General features: G+C 42.6%; 1 protein-coding gene across 3 annotated transcripts in view; it reads left to right on the plus strand.

The window, feature by feature from the left end:
• CAMK4 (calcium/calmodulin dependent protein kinase IV) overlaps nt 1-18,871 on the plus strand; it is a 142,392-nt gene that overhangs the window by 113,354 nt on the left and 10,167 nt on the right. For all 3 annotated transcript variants that reach the window (XM_084832090.1, XM_084832091.1, XM_084832089.1), the window contains 3 exons: nt 4,526-4,616; nt 10,266-10,340; nt 14,762-14,837. In XM_084832090.1, the coding sequence (XP_084688216.1) occupies nt 4,526-4,616; nt 10,266-10,340; nt 14,762-14,837 (242 nt within the window). The remainder of the gene's footprint in view (nt 1-4,525; nt 4,617-10,265; nt 10,341-14,761; nt 14,838-18,871) is intronic.

The raw sequence follows: 18,871 nt of genomic DNA on the forward strand, positions 1-18,871 counted from the left end.
CGTACTAGATATGAACTTTCAAGGTCTTTTCAGACTCATAGACAAATAAAGGATATCAGCTTGATGATAAATTGGGCAAGGCATTAATTGGAAGTAGTTCTAGAAAATGTTATTACTAAACATATACATTATTGCATTTTTCATCATATTTTATAGGAGCGAAAACCAAGCTTTGTAACCACCGGCAAGCAATAGTACACAAAGGTTTGATATATCATGAGATCCAAAGGATCCCACTCATGCATTAAAAACATGTGTGAGGAGGGTCACGGGGCTGCACAGGCTAGCTCTGTCACAAGTGACCCCCCCACCCACCCATACTCACACATTGGTGGTGCATATGGCCAGCATATCCTGATGTATATGCATAGAGTGCCACACATATACGTTAGTATGTATATCAGTCTTCTTCCATTGTTGCGCAAACGTGCAGTGAGTGAGCAGGGGGAGTGCCCATAAGGCATATCCACAGCGGAGGGCATAGCTGCCAGGCATGTCCATGGCATGAGGAGAAGCTAGTTTGTGTGGCCCCCTCATATGTTCTTTCAATGTACAGAGGGTCATCTGAACTGTGCCCCAAGGTGAATGTTTATTAAGAGATTCTGCCCTGGGGTGAGGGGAGAGTGAGAGGAACTACAGAACAGCATGGTCAGCTGCCCATCATCTAGCTCCTGGTGTCCCAGTGTGGTGGTCTCTCCCTCCCCAATTGCTACCTCAAGGCTACAGAAGAACCATCTTGCCCTGAGGAGAAGAGAGAGAGCCACAACAGCATTGTAGCTCAGTGGTAGAGCACGTGTTTTGAATGTAAAAGGTCCAAAGTTCAATCCCTGACAACTCCCATCTAAAAGCTTGGAGAGCCACTGCCAGTCGGTGATACTGAGCTAAGTAGACCAATGGTCAGTGGAGGCTGGTGGCTCCGATGTCAGTGGGGCAGTGAATCTGCTCTGGGTTTCAGTCATAACCAGTCAGAACTCTAAAGGAGCTGTCGAAGGTGAAAAGCAGCTTAGAGTTCTGACTGATTATGATTGAAACCCGGAGTGGATTCACTGCCGCACTGCCATCAGAGCTACCAGCCTCCACTGCCAATGGTCTGTCTGGGTATAAGGTACTTCCCTAGGTTCATAATACCCTCATGAACTGGCCACCCTCTAGCTGCTGGTGCTCCAGCTGAGGTTGCCCCCTCCACCCCAACTGTGCTACAGGGCTACCCAAGTACCGTCTTACCCTGAGAGAAGAAGAAAGCCGGCTTTCAAACGGTTCTCACCTTGTAACTTACATTTACTGTTTTCATATGTACTTTTATTGCTGCTTATTATTTTAATGTTTGCATGTAAACTACTTTGTGAGCTTCACCTGATAAGTGCTGTATAAATACCTTAAGTAAACAAACACTTTAATGAAAAAATGCTTGATCTTCATGTCACCTGACACATTCATAGATCCAGTGAAAATCCACATTCAAAAGACAGAACATTTTCCTGTGCTTAGTATTCCAAGCTCACATCTTAACTATTTAGAATTCTAACCTTGTATCATTTAGACATTAAAAAGGACTTTAATAAGGCTGTTGAATTTGCTAACACTTGGTGTGATGTGAATTATTCTCTTCCATTCAGAAGCATTCAGAAATCACCCAGCATTCACTAGCAAAAACACATCATTTTATTCATGTGGCATTTAAAGTGGGGAGGGGAAGGTTCACAGAAGTAGGCTGCATGTATAATATAAAGAGACTGTGCCTCTAGCTTCTGTTTTCTAACATCCTTTTTGTAATGGAAGATTTGTTGTTCAGTCGTTCAGTCGTGTCCGACTCTTCGTGACCCCATGGACCATAGCACGCCAGGCCTTCCTGTCCTGAGCTCTCTCCCGGAGCGTGCTCAAGTCCATATTCATTGCATCAGTGATGCTATCTAGCCATCTCATCCTCTGCCGTCCCCTTCTCCTTTTGCCTTCAGTCTTTGTAATGGAAGATACACAGTTCTTAATTTACATCCTGGTCCTAAACATGATTCTTCAGCATAACTTATCCTGAAATCAATGCAATATAAGCCAAGTACAGAACTGGGTACAGAACTGGGATGCAAGTCTGGTAAGGTTACAGTCAAATCCTATAGATGTATACTCAGAAGTAAGCCCCACTGAGGTTAATGGAACTTATTCCCAGGTAAGTGTACATAGGATTGCAGCCTTGATTCCTTTTCCAGGTGAAAAGTTTGTACCATATGCATAATATCTATTCCACATAATTTTAAATGTTCATATTACAGAGTAAAGAAGAGAAATACATTTTTTCATGTAATGAAATTAGCTACTGTTGAAAAGGCACTGAGCATAGAACACTGGATTGAACAAAAATTTGCCATGCATGCTTCAGATTCTTCACAGCAGAGTAGAAACAGTGTGGCCCAGTGGTTATGGTGTTACAGTTTAAGTGAAAAGTCATAGATTCAATACCTTGCTCAGCCATTAAACCTGACCCTTGGCCATTGAACCACTCTGACATACCCTACTTCACATGGTAGTTGTAAGGACAAAATGCGGTACTGTTACATACACCACCTAGAGCTCTTGTAGGAATATAAATGTGAGGAATATAAAGAGTCTAGTGTAATCTGTCATTACTTGGTAAAACCAAGCACCACACTAGAGGATTCATTCAAGTTGTGAATGCATTTAACATGTCTTTTTTAAAAAAAACAACTTTAAAATCAGAGCCACCAGCTGTGGGATCAGGATCCGGACCATGACATGCTGCAGTCCTGGTGAAAAAAACCCTCCCCCCCAAACTGCTATTTCCCTTGGGAGGGAAGCTATCAGTAACACCAAAGGCAGCTTTTCTCTTGGAATGAATGGAAGTGTTTCTTGAATAATTAAAATTATATAAAATTTATATTATTATTTCAATAAAAAGATATTTTTATATCTTTGGGGACATTCTTTTTGGAATCCTCTTAAAGGTGTTTTTTTAAATGTTGTTTTATTCAATTATTGTGCGTAGTACAACAAGATGATAGTCAACAAATACAGTAATACTGAACCCTAAACTGTGGTTAATCTTAACATGCATTGTTGAAAAAAGCCAGCTTCATAATCCATGGTTTGAAGTTGACTTATTTCAACAAACCATGGTTAAGATTAACTGCAGTTTCTTGGGTTTGGGTGAAATGATAGGTTTCCAACAGGGAGGAAGCAATCCTATGTCCCCTAGACAGCATTCGGTTTCTGGGATCTGACCTCGGAGCCCAGAAACTGTGCTCCCCTCCCCATCGGAGCCAGCAAGCTCCCTCCCCACCAACCATGTCTGTGTGCTTGAAATGGAGGGCGGAGATGGGGGAAAGGGGACAGTCCTGGGAGAGGGGAGAAGACTGGGGAAGCTGCATAACAGCTTCCTATACATGACCCAGCCTCTTTCCCTCCTGCTTGGAAGTTCTGCGGCTAGACAGGTGAAATCGTCTAGTGAAAACGCAGGGTGGCTGGAGCACGGAGTAGAGGATTGCCTCTGTGCTCCAGCCACCCTGCATTGCATACTCGGCAGTCTCCAACTTCAGAGGCTGCCGACTATCTCCATAGGATTGCGCCCTTAATCAGTGTACTGTACACCACCCAGAAAACTTCATTTATTTGTCAGTTTTGATGTACAATAGCTAAATACATAATAAATAAATAAATAAATAAATAAATAAGGAAAAACTGAAGCAAAAGCTTCTGATCTCCTCATGGCAGTGCAGGAGGGGGGAGCATGCAAGCCTGAGGCTCACAGCAACTCATTCCCATCATGGTATATCATTGTTTATCATGACATCCGAATGCAGCCATAGTCTATAGAGATTTCTTCGCTATAGTAATGGTTTAGTTCTTTTTTGTATCGTCAAACATTGGTCCCTGAATTTCAATCTGTCTCCTAAAATGGTAGCATCTGAAAGATACTCAGACATGCTATAGAAGTCACATTGTATGGTCCCAGCAAGAAAAGTAAAATGGAAAGGATAAACATGTGTGCAATATTAGAATCTTAATTTCTTCTTTAAAACCATTTCAGAGGGTTTGTTTTTAGTGTAGCACATGTGTGAGCCTGTCCAGATTGTATAGATGTGACAATAACAAGTGGACATAAATCTAAATAATATAATTTTGCAATAACTCAGAATAATCTGTCTTGTCACACCTGCTTGATGCTGTTTTGATAATTCTCTCTTTGATATCTTTATACCTAATACAGATCCAAAAACCTATAGAAGTAACCTTTGTAGTTTAAAATAGAGTGATTAATGTCCTCAGATCCGTCTTTCTGCTTAAAAACTGCTTAAAATAGAGTTGTTCTTTCCTCTTACATTTTCACTTCCTCTTGAGATTGCAAGTTGTATTCAAAGGTCTCAGGAAAACAAATTATTTTTTCAAATGCTTGGTTTTATACTCTCAATTGTCGAATTGTAGTCAATGAACTATAAGTACAACATATTATGAAAAAAATATAACTGTCATAAATACAAGTTTAAAACTGCATATCTTCACTTCTTCCTTCAAGTATCTACATGCCAATGGAATTGTTCACCGTGATCTGAAACCAGAAAATCTATTGTACGCAACACCGGCTCCAGATGCACCTTTAAAAATAGGTAAATGCCATTCTCCAGTACCAGTTTTGGTTTTGGTATTCTAATGCAGCTGCTCCGTTCATTTCAATGCTGGGGAGAGAATGCTCCTACATTCACTACATTCCCATTGTGCACAGAGCATTCCACAGCATTGAACTGGGCAACCTCTACTTCAAAGATCTCAGTATGCACTACCAAACCCTTTGGAGTTTGGATTAAATGATCCCCATCCCTACATAACTACCCTTATTCAACACATGCTTTTGTATGACAGTATTTTCCATGATTCACATGTTCTTCTTTCCCTACAGTCCGGTGCATTGTGTTTTAGAAATACAGATTACTAGGTATATGTATTATAGCCTCGTTGAGGCATTGTGCTTGAGTGTTTAAGGAACACACAGAGGGTGTGTGCGTGTGCGGAGAATGAGAATGAGCATGCTAGCCCTGCCCTCCTCCATTGTTGTTGTCATTGCCCTCCACATGTCGAAGGCAAACTCCTGCAGGGGGAGCCTTTTCTATCTGTGCAGGCTCCCCACAGTTCTTAATCATGCAGGGAACGTACATGGTTGCAAAATGGGATCCACCATGGAGGTGGGCAGAGCTTTTTAAATGTTATTTTATTATTACATTTATATCCCACCTTTCTTCCATTGTGGAACTCAAGGTGGCTACATGGGATTCCCAGGTGGTCTTCCCTCCACTTACCAGACCCAGACCTGCTTAGTTTAGCAAGGTGGTTGCCTCATGTGCATTCAGACCATGCTAGGGACAAGCTTGTGTGCTCAGCCTCACTCTCCCCCCTTCTGTGTTCCTTAAACACTCAACCATAGTGCCTGAATAGGGCTTATATAGGGATTTGATCATCTTGGTAGATGGTCTACACTGGGAACTGGACATAGGGAGTGTGTCCCTGTTGGTTGTCCTTGACTTATCTGTGACGTTTGATACCAGTGGCTATAGTTTCCTTCTGGACCACCTGGCTATGATGGGACTTGGAGACACCATTTTATGGTGGTTTCAGTCCTTCTTGGAGGAGGTGGTGCTGGGGGACTTCTGTTCGGTACAGTGGCCGTTGGCCTATGGTATCCCTCAGGGTTCTATCTTGTCCCCATACTACTTAATATATACTAGAGCTGTGCACCGCTTCAGCCCAAGGCCCGAACCCCGAGTCGAAGCGGGCTGCTTTGGGCCACTTTGTGCCCCTTCTGAGGTGAAGCGGAGGGGACACGAAGCAGCCCGGAGTGGGTCGGGGGCTCGGTGTGCTTCAGCCCCTGGCCCAGCCCCCTCCTGGTGCCTCCAGGTCCTTACCTGAGCCGCCTTCTCCTCGCTGCCGCCATGCTGCCACCGCCTCTGCTGCTTCACCGCCCCACCGCCTCCTGAGGCCTGGACATGCAGCAACTCTTCCAGGGAGTCGCCGTTTTAAAAATGGCAACTCCCTGCAAGAAGAGTCGCCGCGCATCCAGGCCTCAGGAGGTAGCGGAGGCAGCAAAGACGGTGGTGAAGATGGTGGCAAAGACAGCAGCAGCGGGCGGCGGCGATGAAGGCAGCACAACGGAGAAGGCAGCAGCGGAGGAGGAGGAGGAGGAGGAGGCCCAGGTAAGGAGCTGGGGGGTTGCATGGGGACATTGGGGGGAACACAGTTCGGGTTTGGGGCCAAGGTGGGTCTGAGCCCCCCAAATCTGCCTGAGCCGGATTGGGCCTGCCTTGGAAGCCATGAAGCTTCCGGGGGCGGGGAGTGTCCCTGCACAGCCCTAATATATACATGAAGCCACTGGGAAAGGTTGCTTGGAGTTGGAGGGGGGTTGGTGCCACCAGTATGCTGATGACATCCAGCTCTTATCTCTCCTTTCCATCTAAATCCAAGGAAGCTGTTCAAGTTCTCAGTTAGGACTTGCTGTTGGTTATGGACTTGATGAGGGAAAACTAATTGAAGCTTAATCTAGAAAAGCCAGAGATGTGTCTGGTCAGTCAAAAGGCAGATCAGGGACTAGGGATTTAACCTGCAGTGGATGGAGTTACACTCCTCGTGAAGACTCAAGTTCAGGTGTACTCCTGGAATAAGCCCTGACATCTCCAGGTAGTAAAGACTCCTTTAAAGTCCTACATGACTTGGGACCAGGCTGTTTAAAAGACCACTTTCCCCATATGAGCCTGCTCAGATTTTAAGATCACTGGAAGAAATCCTTCTCTCTGTCCTGCCATCATCAGAGGCATGTTTAGTGGGAAATGGAGAGAGGGCTTTCTTGGTGGCTGCTCTTGGGCTCTGGAGCTCCCAGTCAAAGGAAACTAGGCTAGGTTCAACTTTTAAGTCCTTCTACCAGCAGGCAAAGATGTTTTTATTCAAACAGTCTTTTGGCCTTTGAGCTGACTTGTCCCCTTGCTGAAATAGGTTTTAACTGGTGGATGCTGTTTATTTGTCTAAAAAAATTATTGGTGTGTTTTAAAACTGATTTACTTTTATGTTTTGATTATAATTTTGTATTTTATCTTGTATTTTACTGTTCGTGCAATGTATTTAATAAATAAAATATATTGCACTAACAAGTGCAAGTAAAAAGTAATGTTCATTATCTAAATGACTTAACATCACTTTATGTTATCAGATAGAAATGTGGGTACTGTCAAGGTTCTATCTTTTTTCTTCTTTTCTGTTTCTTCTTTGCCTCTTGCCACTTTCATTAATTTTTCTTTCCCCTAATTTTTTGTCTGACCTCTGCTCCAGACTCTCTTTAACAACCACGGGTGCTTGTTTTATATTTGTATTCAGGAATACTCAGGACTTTTTCACACGGAGCTTTTATCCTGCTATTGAGATTGGTTACTCATAGAAGTTTGCAGGTCCTTTAGATGACGTTGTCAACCTCCAGGACATCTGCCGCACTAAGGGTGTCTCTACATTAAGCAAAAAACCCGCAAAAATGCACATCCTTTCTGGAGCGTCCTTCTTTCGGTTTCTTTTGGGATTAGGAAGGGCTTCTTTACACAGCAGCCACATGGTTTGAACTGCAGGAGTGCCTCCCTCCCTCCCTGGCATGTGTGCAAAGGAGGGGAGGGGAGTCTTGTTTTTGTAGCTTAACTTGTGCTGTATTGTTTTCTCGCAGCCCCAGGAAACCTCTGACTTACTTCTGAGTAGACATAAAATGTAAGATTGTGCTGTAAGTCTGCAACCCTTCACACACTTATGTGGGAGTAAGCCACATTGAACTCAATGCGACTTACTTCTGAGTAGACATAAGATCAGCGTGTAAGTCTGCAACCCTCGGCACACTTACTTGGGAGCAAGCCCCATTCAACTTAATAGGGTGGTCTGAAACAACAGAGGCCGTTGCTTCTGAGCTTGGTGGGGTAGGAGATCAGATGTGTCTCCCTTCTTTGCAGGGAGGCATTTTACCCTCCTCTCCCTCTAATTGAGAAATGCGGAGGCAGGAGTCGCAATTGGCTGGCGATTCTTGCCCTCACGCCTGTCAAATCTGCTCAGTCTCCTTCTGTGCAACCCCACTCCCATCTTGTTAGGGGTGTTTCTGAGTGCAGGGAGTGGGATAGCAGTTCAGATTCTGGAGGAGAACCACCAGACATGGGGGAGGTGTTTTCCCAGGCTAGTCCAGACATGACTGGGCCAGCTTCTCAGGTTGCAAATGCCCAGCTGGCTGAGGATGAGGGTCCCTCTTCACACACCCCTGTGAGAGACAGCGAACAGAAGGAGGTTTGGGGAGTCTGATCTAACAGATGCCAGGCACAGAGCAAAGAGAGAGAAGGCAGGGGCGGAATTTAGACAACCTATCCAATTAGCCTTGCATGAGGAGCTGCGCTTAGAAGCCTCACAAGAGAGAGGGACACCCCCCCCCAAGTTAGACTAGTGAGACCGCCTTCCTCTTCAAACGGTGGGCAACTCTCGTAACTTCCTTTTGAATTTCCCTGAAGAGTCACTGAGAGTCACTGAGAATTTGCATCTGTATGACCCTGTGAAGTAATGGATTAAAAGCTGTAGACTGAAGCCTCTTGACTGTGTTTGTTTTTGGTGTTGAATAAAGTGGGGGCTAAAGGAATCCTGACACATCCTCAATGCCTTCATCATCCTGACCATGCCCCCAACAACTGAAAACAAACATCCACAGCAGGCAGACACAGCAGTTTCTTCCTCTACTGGAGAATTTCATGGGGAGGTCATGGCGCTCCTGTTCTGTGGGCTGGAAAAAATACCACATTTTTTGCATTTGGGAAAAACACGAGATAGGCTGGGGAAAATTGCGGGAGGCACCTTGGATGTTAACGGCATCATGTAAAGAGCCTGCAAACTTCCTAGAGAGAGCCATCTCAATAGCAGGATAAATGCTTCATGTGATGAACCCATAAATGACCTTTATTCCATTTTTTAAAAGATCGGAGATAATGAGCTATCAAATTGCAGCACTTGAGTTCTGCTTGAGTTCCCTCGTGAAAAGAGGAAAACCTACAATAAGAGGAGCTAGACCACTGTGCCATCTAGTGGCTGTATAATGAAATATATGGAAGACTCAGATAAGGAGGAAAAGCAGGGGGGAAAGGGGGGAAGGAAGCGCGTGTAAAGGGAATCCGTCATGATCCTGAATTTAAAACGGGAGCAGAAAGGCCTGTTTTAAATGCAGTTTTAGGCTGGTGTAGAGATGCTCTCAGTGTGTGTACCAGCACATATTCCCATGCCATGAAGCACTTTTAATGTCACCTTTCCCACCCTTTTTTTAACACACACTTCCTCTGCTTAGAAATGTTGAGTAATATTTCATCCTTGATTTCTACCTACTGTCCATTCTTTTGCCTTTGAAATGCTACATTAAGTTGGAGTTAATAATATAGGTTTGGGTCCTAGTAAAGTTCTGCTCAAGGAATGGGGACTTTTCCATCTCGGCCTCCCCAATAAAGCCCCCTATGCCCCCCCCAAGGCCACTGCAGAGGGTTGGTGGAGAATAGCATGGGATATGGTGTGCAGCTGCAGCAGGAAAGGCAAGTCAACAAAAAATAGGGATACCCCCCCCCCCGAATCAGCAGAAGTGTCTTCCACTGAAGTAATGGCATCTTTGGATTCAAGCCATATTTTTGTAAGTTTAGAATAGGATGTATTAATCTGCCCAAAAGTTCACTTCTGTATCTTGCCCTGTGATAAGAGTTTAGTATAACATTTCCCAAGAGGCAAAATATTCTACTCATTTAATTCCAAAGTATGTCATAAGAAATATATGTCATAAGATACCTGAGAGAGCACTTTCTCCCTTACCAACCTGCCTGATCACTGAGGTCATCAGATGGCATGCTCCTGGTGGTTCCACATGGACCTATGGTCCAACTGGAGTCCACCCAGAGAAGAGCCTTCATTGTGGTGGCCCCCTTCCTGTGGAACTCCCTACCTTTGGAGGTAAGGTAGGCACCACCACTGCGTTGTTTTCAGCACCTCCTGAAAACAGCTCTTTTCCAGGATGCCTTCCTTGGTTGATCAGCCTCAGTTTTATTGGCACTTTGTTTTTTAAAGAATAATTTTAATATCACGTTTCATTCTTTTTATCTTTTGTTCATTTTATCTCTTGTTATTCACTGCTCCGGAATCTGTTTAGATGTGGAGCGATATACAAATGTTGTGAAGAAGAAGAAACATTAAAAAAAAATTAACAGCCATTTCTTATTTGTGTGCAACAGCTGATTTTGGACTTTCCAAGATTGTTGCAGACCAAGTGACTATGAAGACAGTCTGTGGAACTCCAGGGTACTGTGGTATGTTCCTTTATTGCTTATATTGTGTTATCTCTTTATCTGTGTTTAAATAATATAATTTAAATTTATAATTTCTGGGTTTAACATATATTGCACCCAGACCCACAATAGCAAAAAAATGCAATTCACATTAAAATATAGTGGGCTACATCCAACATCAGGTAAATGGACTTTTGCTTGCACAACAGGACTTCCCTTGCTTTCTTCCCCGCTGAGCTCCCCCATGTGCCACCCTAATCTGCACTGGAGGGCCCCCCAACCTTCCTGAGTACATTTAGGGGTATGCAGGGGCTGCAGGTGGGAAGAGCAATCCATTTCACAAACACCATTGGATACAACCCATTGAAGGGTCTGGCCCACAGCAGAGATTCTGAGACACAATAGTATGTGTGAGAAACTCCCTCTCCATGTGCAAATAAATGTTCTACCTCAAAGGGGCTCCAGTCAAGCATGAACCATCTGTGTAACTTAAGGTCCTCTCCCTCCAAATAGGTGATTGGTGCATGCGTGGTATGTACAATTTGTTTTTCCCCCCTACACAGCATCGTTTTGAGTGCACAGGAGGTATATCCACATGCAGATGTCTGTGTGCATGGATCATCCTTACTGGATTGGTGTGTCAATTCATAAGATAAAATATTAGAATATTAGATAAAATATTACTAATATAATCTATGTAGCAGTAAAAAAAAAACTGCATCAAACTACTAGTATAGCCACACAATTTGCCCTTTACCTGCTTGCCTCAGTCCTAGCCAAACCCTCCAAAGCCAAGACGTCTAAAGAAAGAACCTTAAATTACACAGAATGCTCATGCTTGACTGGAGCCCGTTTGTGATAGAACCTTTATTTGCACATGGAGATGCACAATACAGCTATTATTTATAGGCCACTGAAATCAACTAATACTGACCAAGGTTATTTATATTACCGACTTCAATGTGCAAGATACATTCACCTCTGCAAATGAGGCCACTTTCCTGAAATTGTGGATTATGTCATCAGGAAGTCAAATATGAATACCTTTCAAACTACATTATCAGAGCAGACCACATATTAATGATCATGTGGCTGCATTTTATTTTCAAACACTGAGTGGCAGAACATCAGAATAATATGTAGCTTTACATAAGAAAAACACCATTGACATTTAGACCATTTTTAAAGGGTATTGGATATTTCCTTCCATCTGGGGCTTTTTTATGACCAACGAACAATATTTTAATGTAACATTAAATATTTAAAGAGTTTAGCAAGTATTCAGATTAGATTATCTCACATTTTGATAGAAAGATGTAAATCTTTATGTTTTAATACACCACTGCCCTCGGGGCTTTTTATAACGGAGGCACCTCAGAAAGAAAAGAGAAGGCAGAGGATTCAAAAATTAACCAGAGCAACAAAAATAATGTCTAGACAAAATTGGGATCCCACACTGGAAAGATGTGGAACTACTACATCCAATGAGAAATGGTGGTGTTAGTAGTTCATGAATAATTAAGTTCTGGAAATAGTCATACATTGCCTTAGGGTGACAAAGCAGTCAACTACAAAATGAAAATAATAGATAATGCACTGATCAAGATATGCAGAGAATACAAATTCAGTGTTTCATAACTACAAGGACATTCAAAAATATAGATCATTAACAAAGCAAGCTTATGGTCCCTGGGAGGGCATCCCTGCGAGAAAGCCACAACCTGGTGGGGGACGGGGGAAATCCAAATGGGAATTTCCCCACCCGCACCCTCCCCTCCCAGCTGCCATGAGAAGCTCTGTGGTGGCTCCTCTTCTGAGGTCATTGCTGCAGCCTTGGAAGAGGCTTAAGGAGGGAGGGGATGTGACAGCAAGCAGGACAGGATGGATGTGGATCTGCTAAATCCACAAACCTCTCCGTGGCTCATCCTGCCCTCAGCAAGGAAGTCAGCTACCTGGGCTGAGAGGCCCACCTAGCTGAACATTATTTTTAAGGTGGAATGGGAGGTAAAAATGTCTCTGTTGTTCCACACACCCTGGCTGGTTCTTGCCAGCAGGGCTTTGGATGGGCAGAGGCTCCAGTCTCGAAGCCCACCATCTAAAGAGCATCAATCTGGTAGGACTGCATTCTAAATAAGAGGAAAAGGGGAAGCTTTTGCTGATATTTTCTTTTATTTCTTTTTAAAGCCCTGCCCCATTTGACTCATAAAAAAATCTGTTCCTCCGTGAAGTAAACCTGTTTGGAGGACACGCCATTGAAGCCAAATTTGTTTCTCTTTTGCCCTTTCCCGAAACCTAGCTGAACAACTAAAGATGCTTCCACATTAGCCCTTTTCTCTAGAATTGTCATCTTTTGCTCCCTCGCTAGTTATAGAATCTCCAGACAATGTCATTTCCAGGTTGTTGACCTCCAGTATTTTCTACTTCCCGCTCCCATGGTGTTGTTTTTTTTAAATTTCTGATTTGTGGTGACCTTTTTAGTGATAAAATGGAACTACATCTCCAATCAATCCAGTATGGACACAGACAAAGCACTATTAAGGCTGTTCAGGGTTCCTGAGCCTTTAAATGAAATTAAACACTTCCTCCTTGCAAGTTCAGCCTATTTTACTGCTTCCTGTATTTCACTACTTTAAAAAAAGAAAAGAATGAAAGGAAATCAGTATTAAAGACTCCTTTCTCACACAGAAATAGAAACTGACTTGGAGCAATTCACAGAAATGCTACTGAAAGAGAAATAACTCACTAATCCCCCAGCCATAATAAACACAAAGCAATAAAACAGATTGAACCTGCAAGCAATAAACTTTTATTTGAAATTGCTAGGAACCTTTGCTGAATGAAACTTACCTCTGAGTAGGCATTATAGAAAGATGTTGGCACTAGAAAGGACGTTGCTAATTAATATAGCACTATATTAAATGCTGGGTGGTACATAAGTTTTAATTCCACTTCCTGCTAATTGCAGAGAAAGAATGCCTCAGCATCACTAAAGGAATCTATTGTGAATGCACCCAAAATGGACTTAAGGCAAGTGGCAAGGGGAGAGGCTGGATAGCAGTGGGGGCATAGGAAAGAACTGAAGGAATCCAGAGCAAAGGAAAGAGAAACTGGGGTAAAGCTAGCTGAAATTAATAGGAGATGAAACAAGTGGAGAGTCAGACCAAGGGTTGGGAGAGAGGTAAGAGTCAGAGGAAGGGGGCAGAGGATGTAGCAGATAGCTGCAAAGAGCTAAAGGTAAGAGAAGTGGTAGAGGCAAGGACCGACTTTGTAGTTATTTGCGCATGTATTTATATAAAATGTGCATTTTTCTTGAAATCCATACAAAGTAGTCCTATACATACCTTAAACTAATATAGTGCTTTAAAAAGCAAACATTCAAAGTACTACATAGTTATGTATCCATGCTATTCCTGTTATGCACAGGTTGACCTGTGACAGATGAAGAAAATTACATATTCAGACTTACGTTTTTGCAAACCCAGACTTAGCGCTCTAGCGATATCACTTATTTCATGCACTTTCTCCTGTTTCACAATGGTTGCACAATGTAGCAGTGTTTCAGAATGTAGAACTCAGATTCAGAGTCTGAGCCTCTGATCCAGATTATATTTTTATTAATGGTTCTAACAAAAGCTTACACAGTATAAGCTGCGGAGTCAGCAAGGAAACGAAGCTCAGGAGACAGTAGAAGAAAGGGAGGCACACACTTGAAGGGATTGTGTTCTCTCCTGTGCTTCCGGAAAAGCTTTACATGTGTGCAAGGCGAACCCAACAATTATTTTCAAGGGAAAATGTAGTTTCTGAATGGGGTCAGATACTGAGGATTTCTTTCTATAGTATCCAAGTAAATGTAGTATTTGTTATACATCACAGCATGGAAAAGCATATATGTCGAGGCTTCATAACCTTGCTTGGGAGCAAGTATGAGAACATTTTGAGCAAATAGATTTAGGAAGTATGGGGGAAGCCCATATGAAGGTCCGAAACAGACTCTAAGTGGAAAATGATATTAATTGAATATCATGCATCTGCTGAAGTGGACTACAGTGCACAAAAGCCTATGCCATAATAAATTCGTTAGTCTTTAAGTTGCCACAAAACTCTTTGGGTTTGTTTGTTGCAAGCGACTAACCCAGCCACTTTGGAAAGCTTATTTGTAATAAACTTGAATCCCATTCCTGAAATACATTCTTCTAGCAGGTTTGAGACCATACTTAATGCACACATTTCACTAAAAATGTGCTCACTTCTGCAGTTCATAAGTTCCTTTATTTTATATTATTTTATCCCGTTACATAGGGATTTGGTCCGATTTTGGATTTTTAGAATTATGCTTTTTCTTCCCTCTGCCTGTGAGTTAATCCCATATATGTTGGCCGCCTTCACTTATTTATTTCTACATTTAACTTTTGTTTTATTGACAAGGTTTTTATCATCTGCAGCACCGGAAATTCTACGGGGATGTGCGTATGGCCCAGAAGTAGACATGTGGTCCTTGGGAATAATCACCTACATCCTGTAAGTTTAGAGGAAATTATTATGGAACAAAAAGTGATTCTTTCATTGTTCATTTTCTAGGTACCACTTGTTGTTGTGAACTCTGTCAACAAGAATTGTTGACCAATTTACTTCATCCTATTTGTATTTTAATGGTTTGAAGGAGGCAAGATCCACTGATGATTAAAATCATACATTTTAAAATATGTAGTTCCCCTAAATTGTAGTCATTTGGCATTGCTTCTCTTTATATCTTTTTTTTTCATGGTAGCTCATACTGGCTGCAATCCTGAGCGCATGTACCTGGGAGTAAACAAAGTACTCCCAACAAAATAACAACCTGTTATTGAACAAAGTAGGACTTACTTCTGAGTAAATGTGCCAGAATGTCACTGCACATCTCCCTTATCTAGAGCCAGTATTCTTATTCACTACCTTACTGTGGCACTGCCACTAGCCAGTGCGGGCAGCCAGAAAGGGGTGACACAAAAGATGGTCCTCCATTTGGGTGTTGCCTCTTCTGGGCTGGGATGAGGGCAAGGCTGCCACCCTGCTTGGCTCAAGTTTGTGGGAGGAATTCTGGTGTTGGTTCTTTGAGCCCTTTTGGTGTGAGAAGAAGGAACCTGTTGAAGGTAACACTCTGGGGCAGCGGCAGTGGTGGTGGAGAGCTGACGATGCAGATCTAGAGAGCCTGGATGAGAGGTGGGCTGCTGACCATGATAGGTAAAATGTTTTTTGGAAACTACTTGCATTAGATACAAGTGGGGGGTGTAGGTAATGACGATTTGAGGAACAGCTTGATATACTTTAGATTGCTTCTCTTGGATTGTTATTCAAAATCAATTGCATTTTAATTTTCTGCTCATTTTATTTGCTAATGCTGCTGCACTAGAACATGTGATTTTTAAAATTTATATCTTGACACTATCGCATTTGACCGTCTATGCACTTTATGCTGCTCTGGATAATTTTATTGATTTTAAATTATAATTTGGCAATATCAGCCTCTGTGCACGTGTATTGTGGCTGCTCTTGTTGAATCAGTGTCATTTCAATTAAGGCAGATCTGAAAGGTGTCTACAGAAAAGAGGACCCCAAAACTGCCCCATCTCACCCTTTTTCACTGCCACTGCAGGTTTTGCAATAGTGGAGCTCCTCCTCATGCTTGTAGCTGCATTTTTTTTTTAACCCATAAGTCCCCACAGAAGAATGCTCCATCATCACCTCACATCCTGAGGGGACTTCTGGGGGGAGAAGGTGGCTGCCTGCCTCTGGGACTGCAGGGAGAACTGCCAGTAATCTCGACTGGCTTTTGCTCTGGTTTGGCTGCCCCAGAAAATCAATGAGATGACCTGACTTCACCATTGTGCATGGAGAAGCAACACTGGGAGGGATTCTGACTTTGCCTCGGCACAGTTACACTTCACCATCTGGGTAGTGGTTTTCTATTGCTACTACTCTAGAGGGTGCTGAGTTCTAATCTGCTCTCAACTGGGTTTTTAGCATGTGCTTGGGGGATCTTGGTTTTTAGCATGTGCTTGGGAGATCTTGGTGACAGCAACTGAGTGGGAGAAGGAATGGATATCCCAGCTGAGGTTATCACAGGCAAGGGCAGAAAGCACCTTCCACCAGCATAGGCTGCGCACTAGCTACAGCCCCTCCTGAATAGAGATCGCCAAGCCAAAATTATCCATCATAGATGGAGCTGCCTTTGAAGTGTCTGGAAACTTCAATTGGTACAAAATACAGCCGATAGTCTATTGACTGGAACTGAGTATAAGGGAACATAAATCATCAGTCATCAAACAACTGATCTGTTTCTGAGTACAATTCAGTGTCCTGATGTTAATCTTTAAAGTGCTAAACAGATTGGGACATGGGTATCTTAAGGACTGCCTTCTTCCACATGAGCCAGCTCATGTATGCGATCTTCCTCAAAGGCTCTTTTCCATGTCCCACCACCATTAGAGAAAAGGCCTTTTCAGTGGTGGCTCCCCAGCTTTAGAATTCTTTTCCCCGGGAGGTTTGCCTGGCACAGAGCATGACATTGTTTTGGCCCAGGTGAAAACCTGGTTATGTTCTGAGGCTTTTCAGCTTTGAATTTTATTTTTTAGCCTACACTGGCTTTTGTGCACTGTATTGCTCACATATTTAATGGTTTTTGGTTCTTGCTTTTACTGTTTTTCATCTATACTGTAATCTGCTCTGAGAATCCTTTTAGATTGTAGAAGGAGGATTTTAAAATACATTAATTAATGGAGGGAGAAATCCAATGGCCACTAGACACTGTCTAGAGGGCCATAGGATTTTTCAGTTTCTGGGAACCGAGGTCGCAGCCATGGCTCCAAACACAGTTCCCAGAAACTGCGCTCCCTGCCCCCTCGCCCACCTCCACATAGCCGGTAGGGTTCTTTCCACGTCAGCATCTTCTCTGGGCTCGGAAACAGACCGCAGAGAGGGTGAAAAGGGGGCGCTACTGGGGACAGGGTGGGGAGGAGACTGCGGAAGCCACCTCATGAGACTTACTATGCACCATGTAGCCTTCCCCCCTCCTGCTCCGAAGTCCCCAGCTAGATGCACAAAATCGCATGACTAGCCAAAAATGGAGGGCAGCTGGAATTGGCATCAGCCTCCGAGGATTGTGACAGACAGACAGACAGACAGACAGACATTCATTCTATATGTTCTGGAAAGTATAACTACAATTGTCTTTAAAATAATTTCAGTCCTAGTTGAATATTCTGAAAAACTGATTAACTCATCCAAGTATGGTATAAATAGTGATGTGCTTTACTTCCTTGTAAAGTGATAAGCTGTAGGAAATCTAAAACTGGTGAGCAGGGAGAGTCTGGCTGCCATGCTGCAATTAGTTATTTGTATCTAAATGCCACTGAAGATCATTGTTTTAACTCATACATAACTGATGGCAGGATTGCATCCATCATATGCAAGTTCTGAAAGGTATCTATGAATGAAAGCTACAAACCTGCAATTTGTGTGTCACAGTGAAATTATATAATATTGGGTTAATTTGAATGTTGTTTAGACACTTTGAACAATGTCTAAACTATTAAGATACAACTATTGAAATGCATCTGAAGAATACTGGGAAAGCAAATAGCTTTACTGGTGCTAAAATATTTTCTGTTCCATTTTCTAGAGCTGCAAAAAAATACTGAGGGATATTTAGATATATTCTTCCAGGTTTCCTGCAGGCTCCAATGGCTTTGTGAATTCTTGCAGAGCACAAGTAAATTAGGGGAGGAATCCTGCACTCCCAGGAAGAGCTGCTGGATGGGGTGGATCTCCCTCCCTGTGGGTGGAGAGGGAGGTCTGTGGGCGAGGTTCTCAGGTGGTGGTAGAAAGCTCTACCGCCACCATTGTTCTAGAGATATGAAGACTTGGGGAAAAAAACTGGAGAAATTTGGGGGGAAATGTTTTTTTCCTGTTTTTTTCCCCCAATTGGAAAAATTGAACAATATTGGATTATGAAATATTTTCTTTTAGAATGATGAATACAATCTTTAAGACAAGGTGTTCATATATTGCCACCTTGCCTTTATTCCCCCAGAATGACTTCTAAAAATGGCGTAGTAGGAAGACTTTTATACGATGACTATAGATATAAAATGTCTGGAAATTTTGAAGACATGGGGAGGATTTTTTTTAATCCTGTCTATAATATTCCCAGCATAGTGATTTCTTTGATTCCTTATTAAAACTATTGATCTAAAGTATCGTTTACTGATATACATTTAGGGATGCTCCAAGTCATGCTTAGTTTCCCAGCATGTGACTAGAGTCACCATACCATAAAACTATAAAACCTTTAACAACTGCCACCAAAATAAAACATTTATACCCGAAATTCAGTACTCTGCTTCCTATGGCGTAGGCATGGGATTGACACCTCCACCAGAGACAACCATTCAAAATGAATGAAAATTAAGTAGTTTATTAAGGAGAAATACTTACAAAAGGGAACAAAGTGTCACTCTTCAAATAATAGGTTGAGATTGCTTAAAGATTCTTAAATTAAATGTGCTTCATTACCA

The sequence above is a fragment of the Heloderma suspectum genome, chromosome 2, assembly GCF_057233095.1.
Source record: "Heloderma suspectum isolate Gila_16-S chromosome 2, 16-S_ref, whole genome shotgun sequence".
NCBI classification, from domain to species: Eukaryota; Metazoa; Chordata; class Lepidosauria; order Squamata; family Helodermatidae; genus Heloderma; species Heloderma suspectum.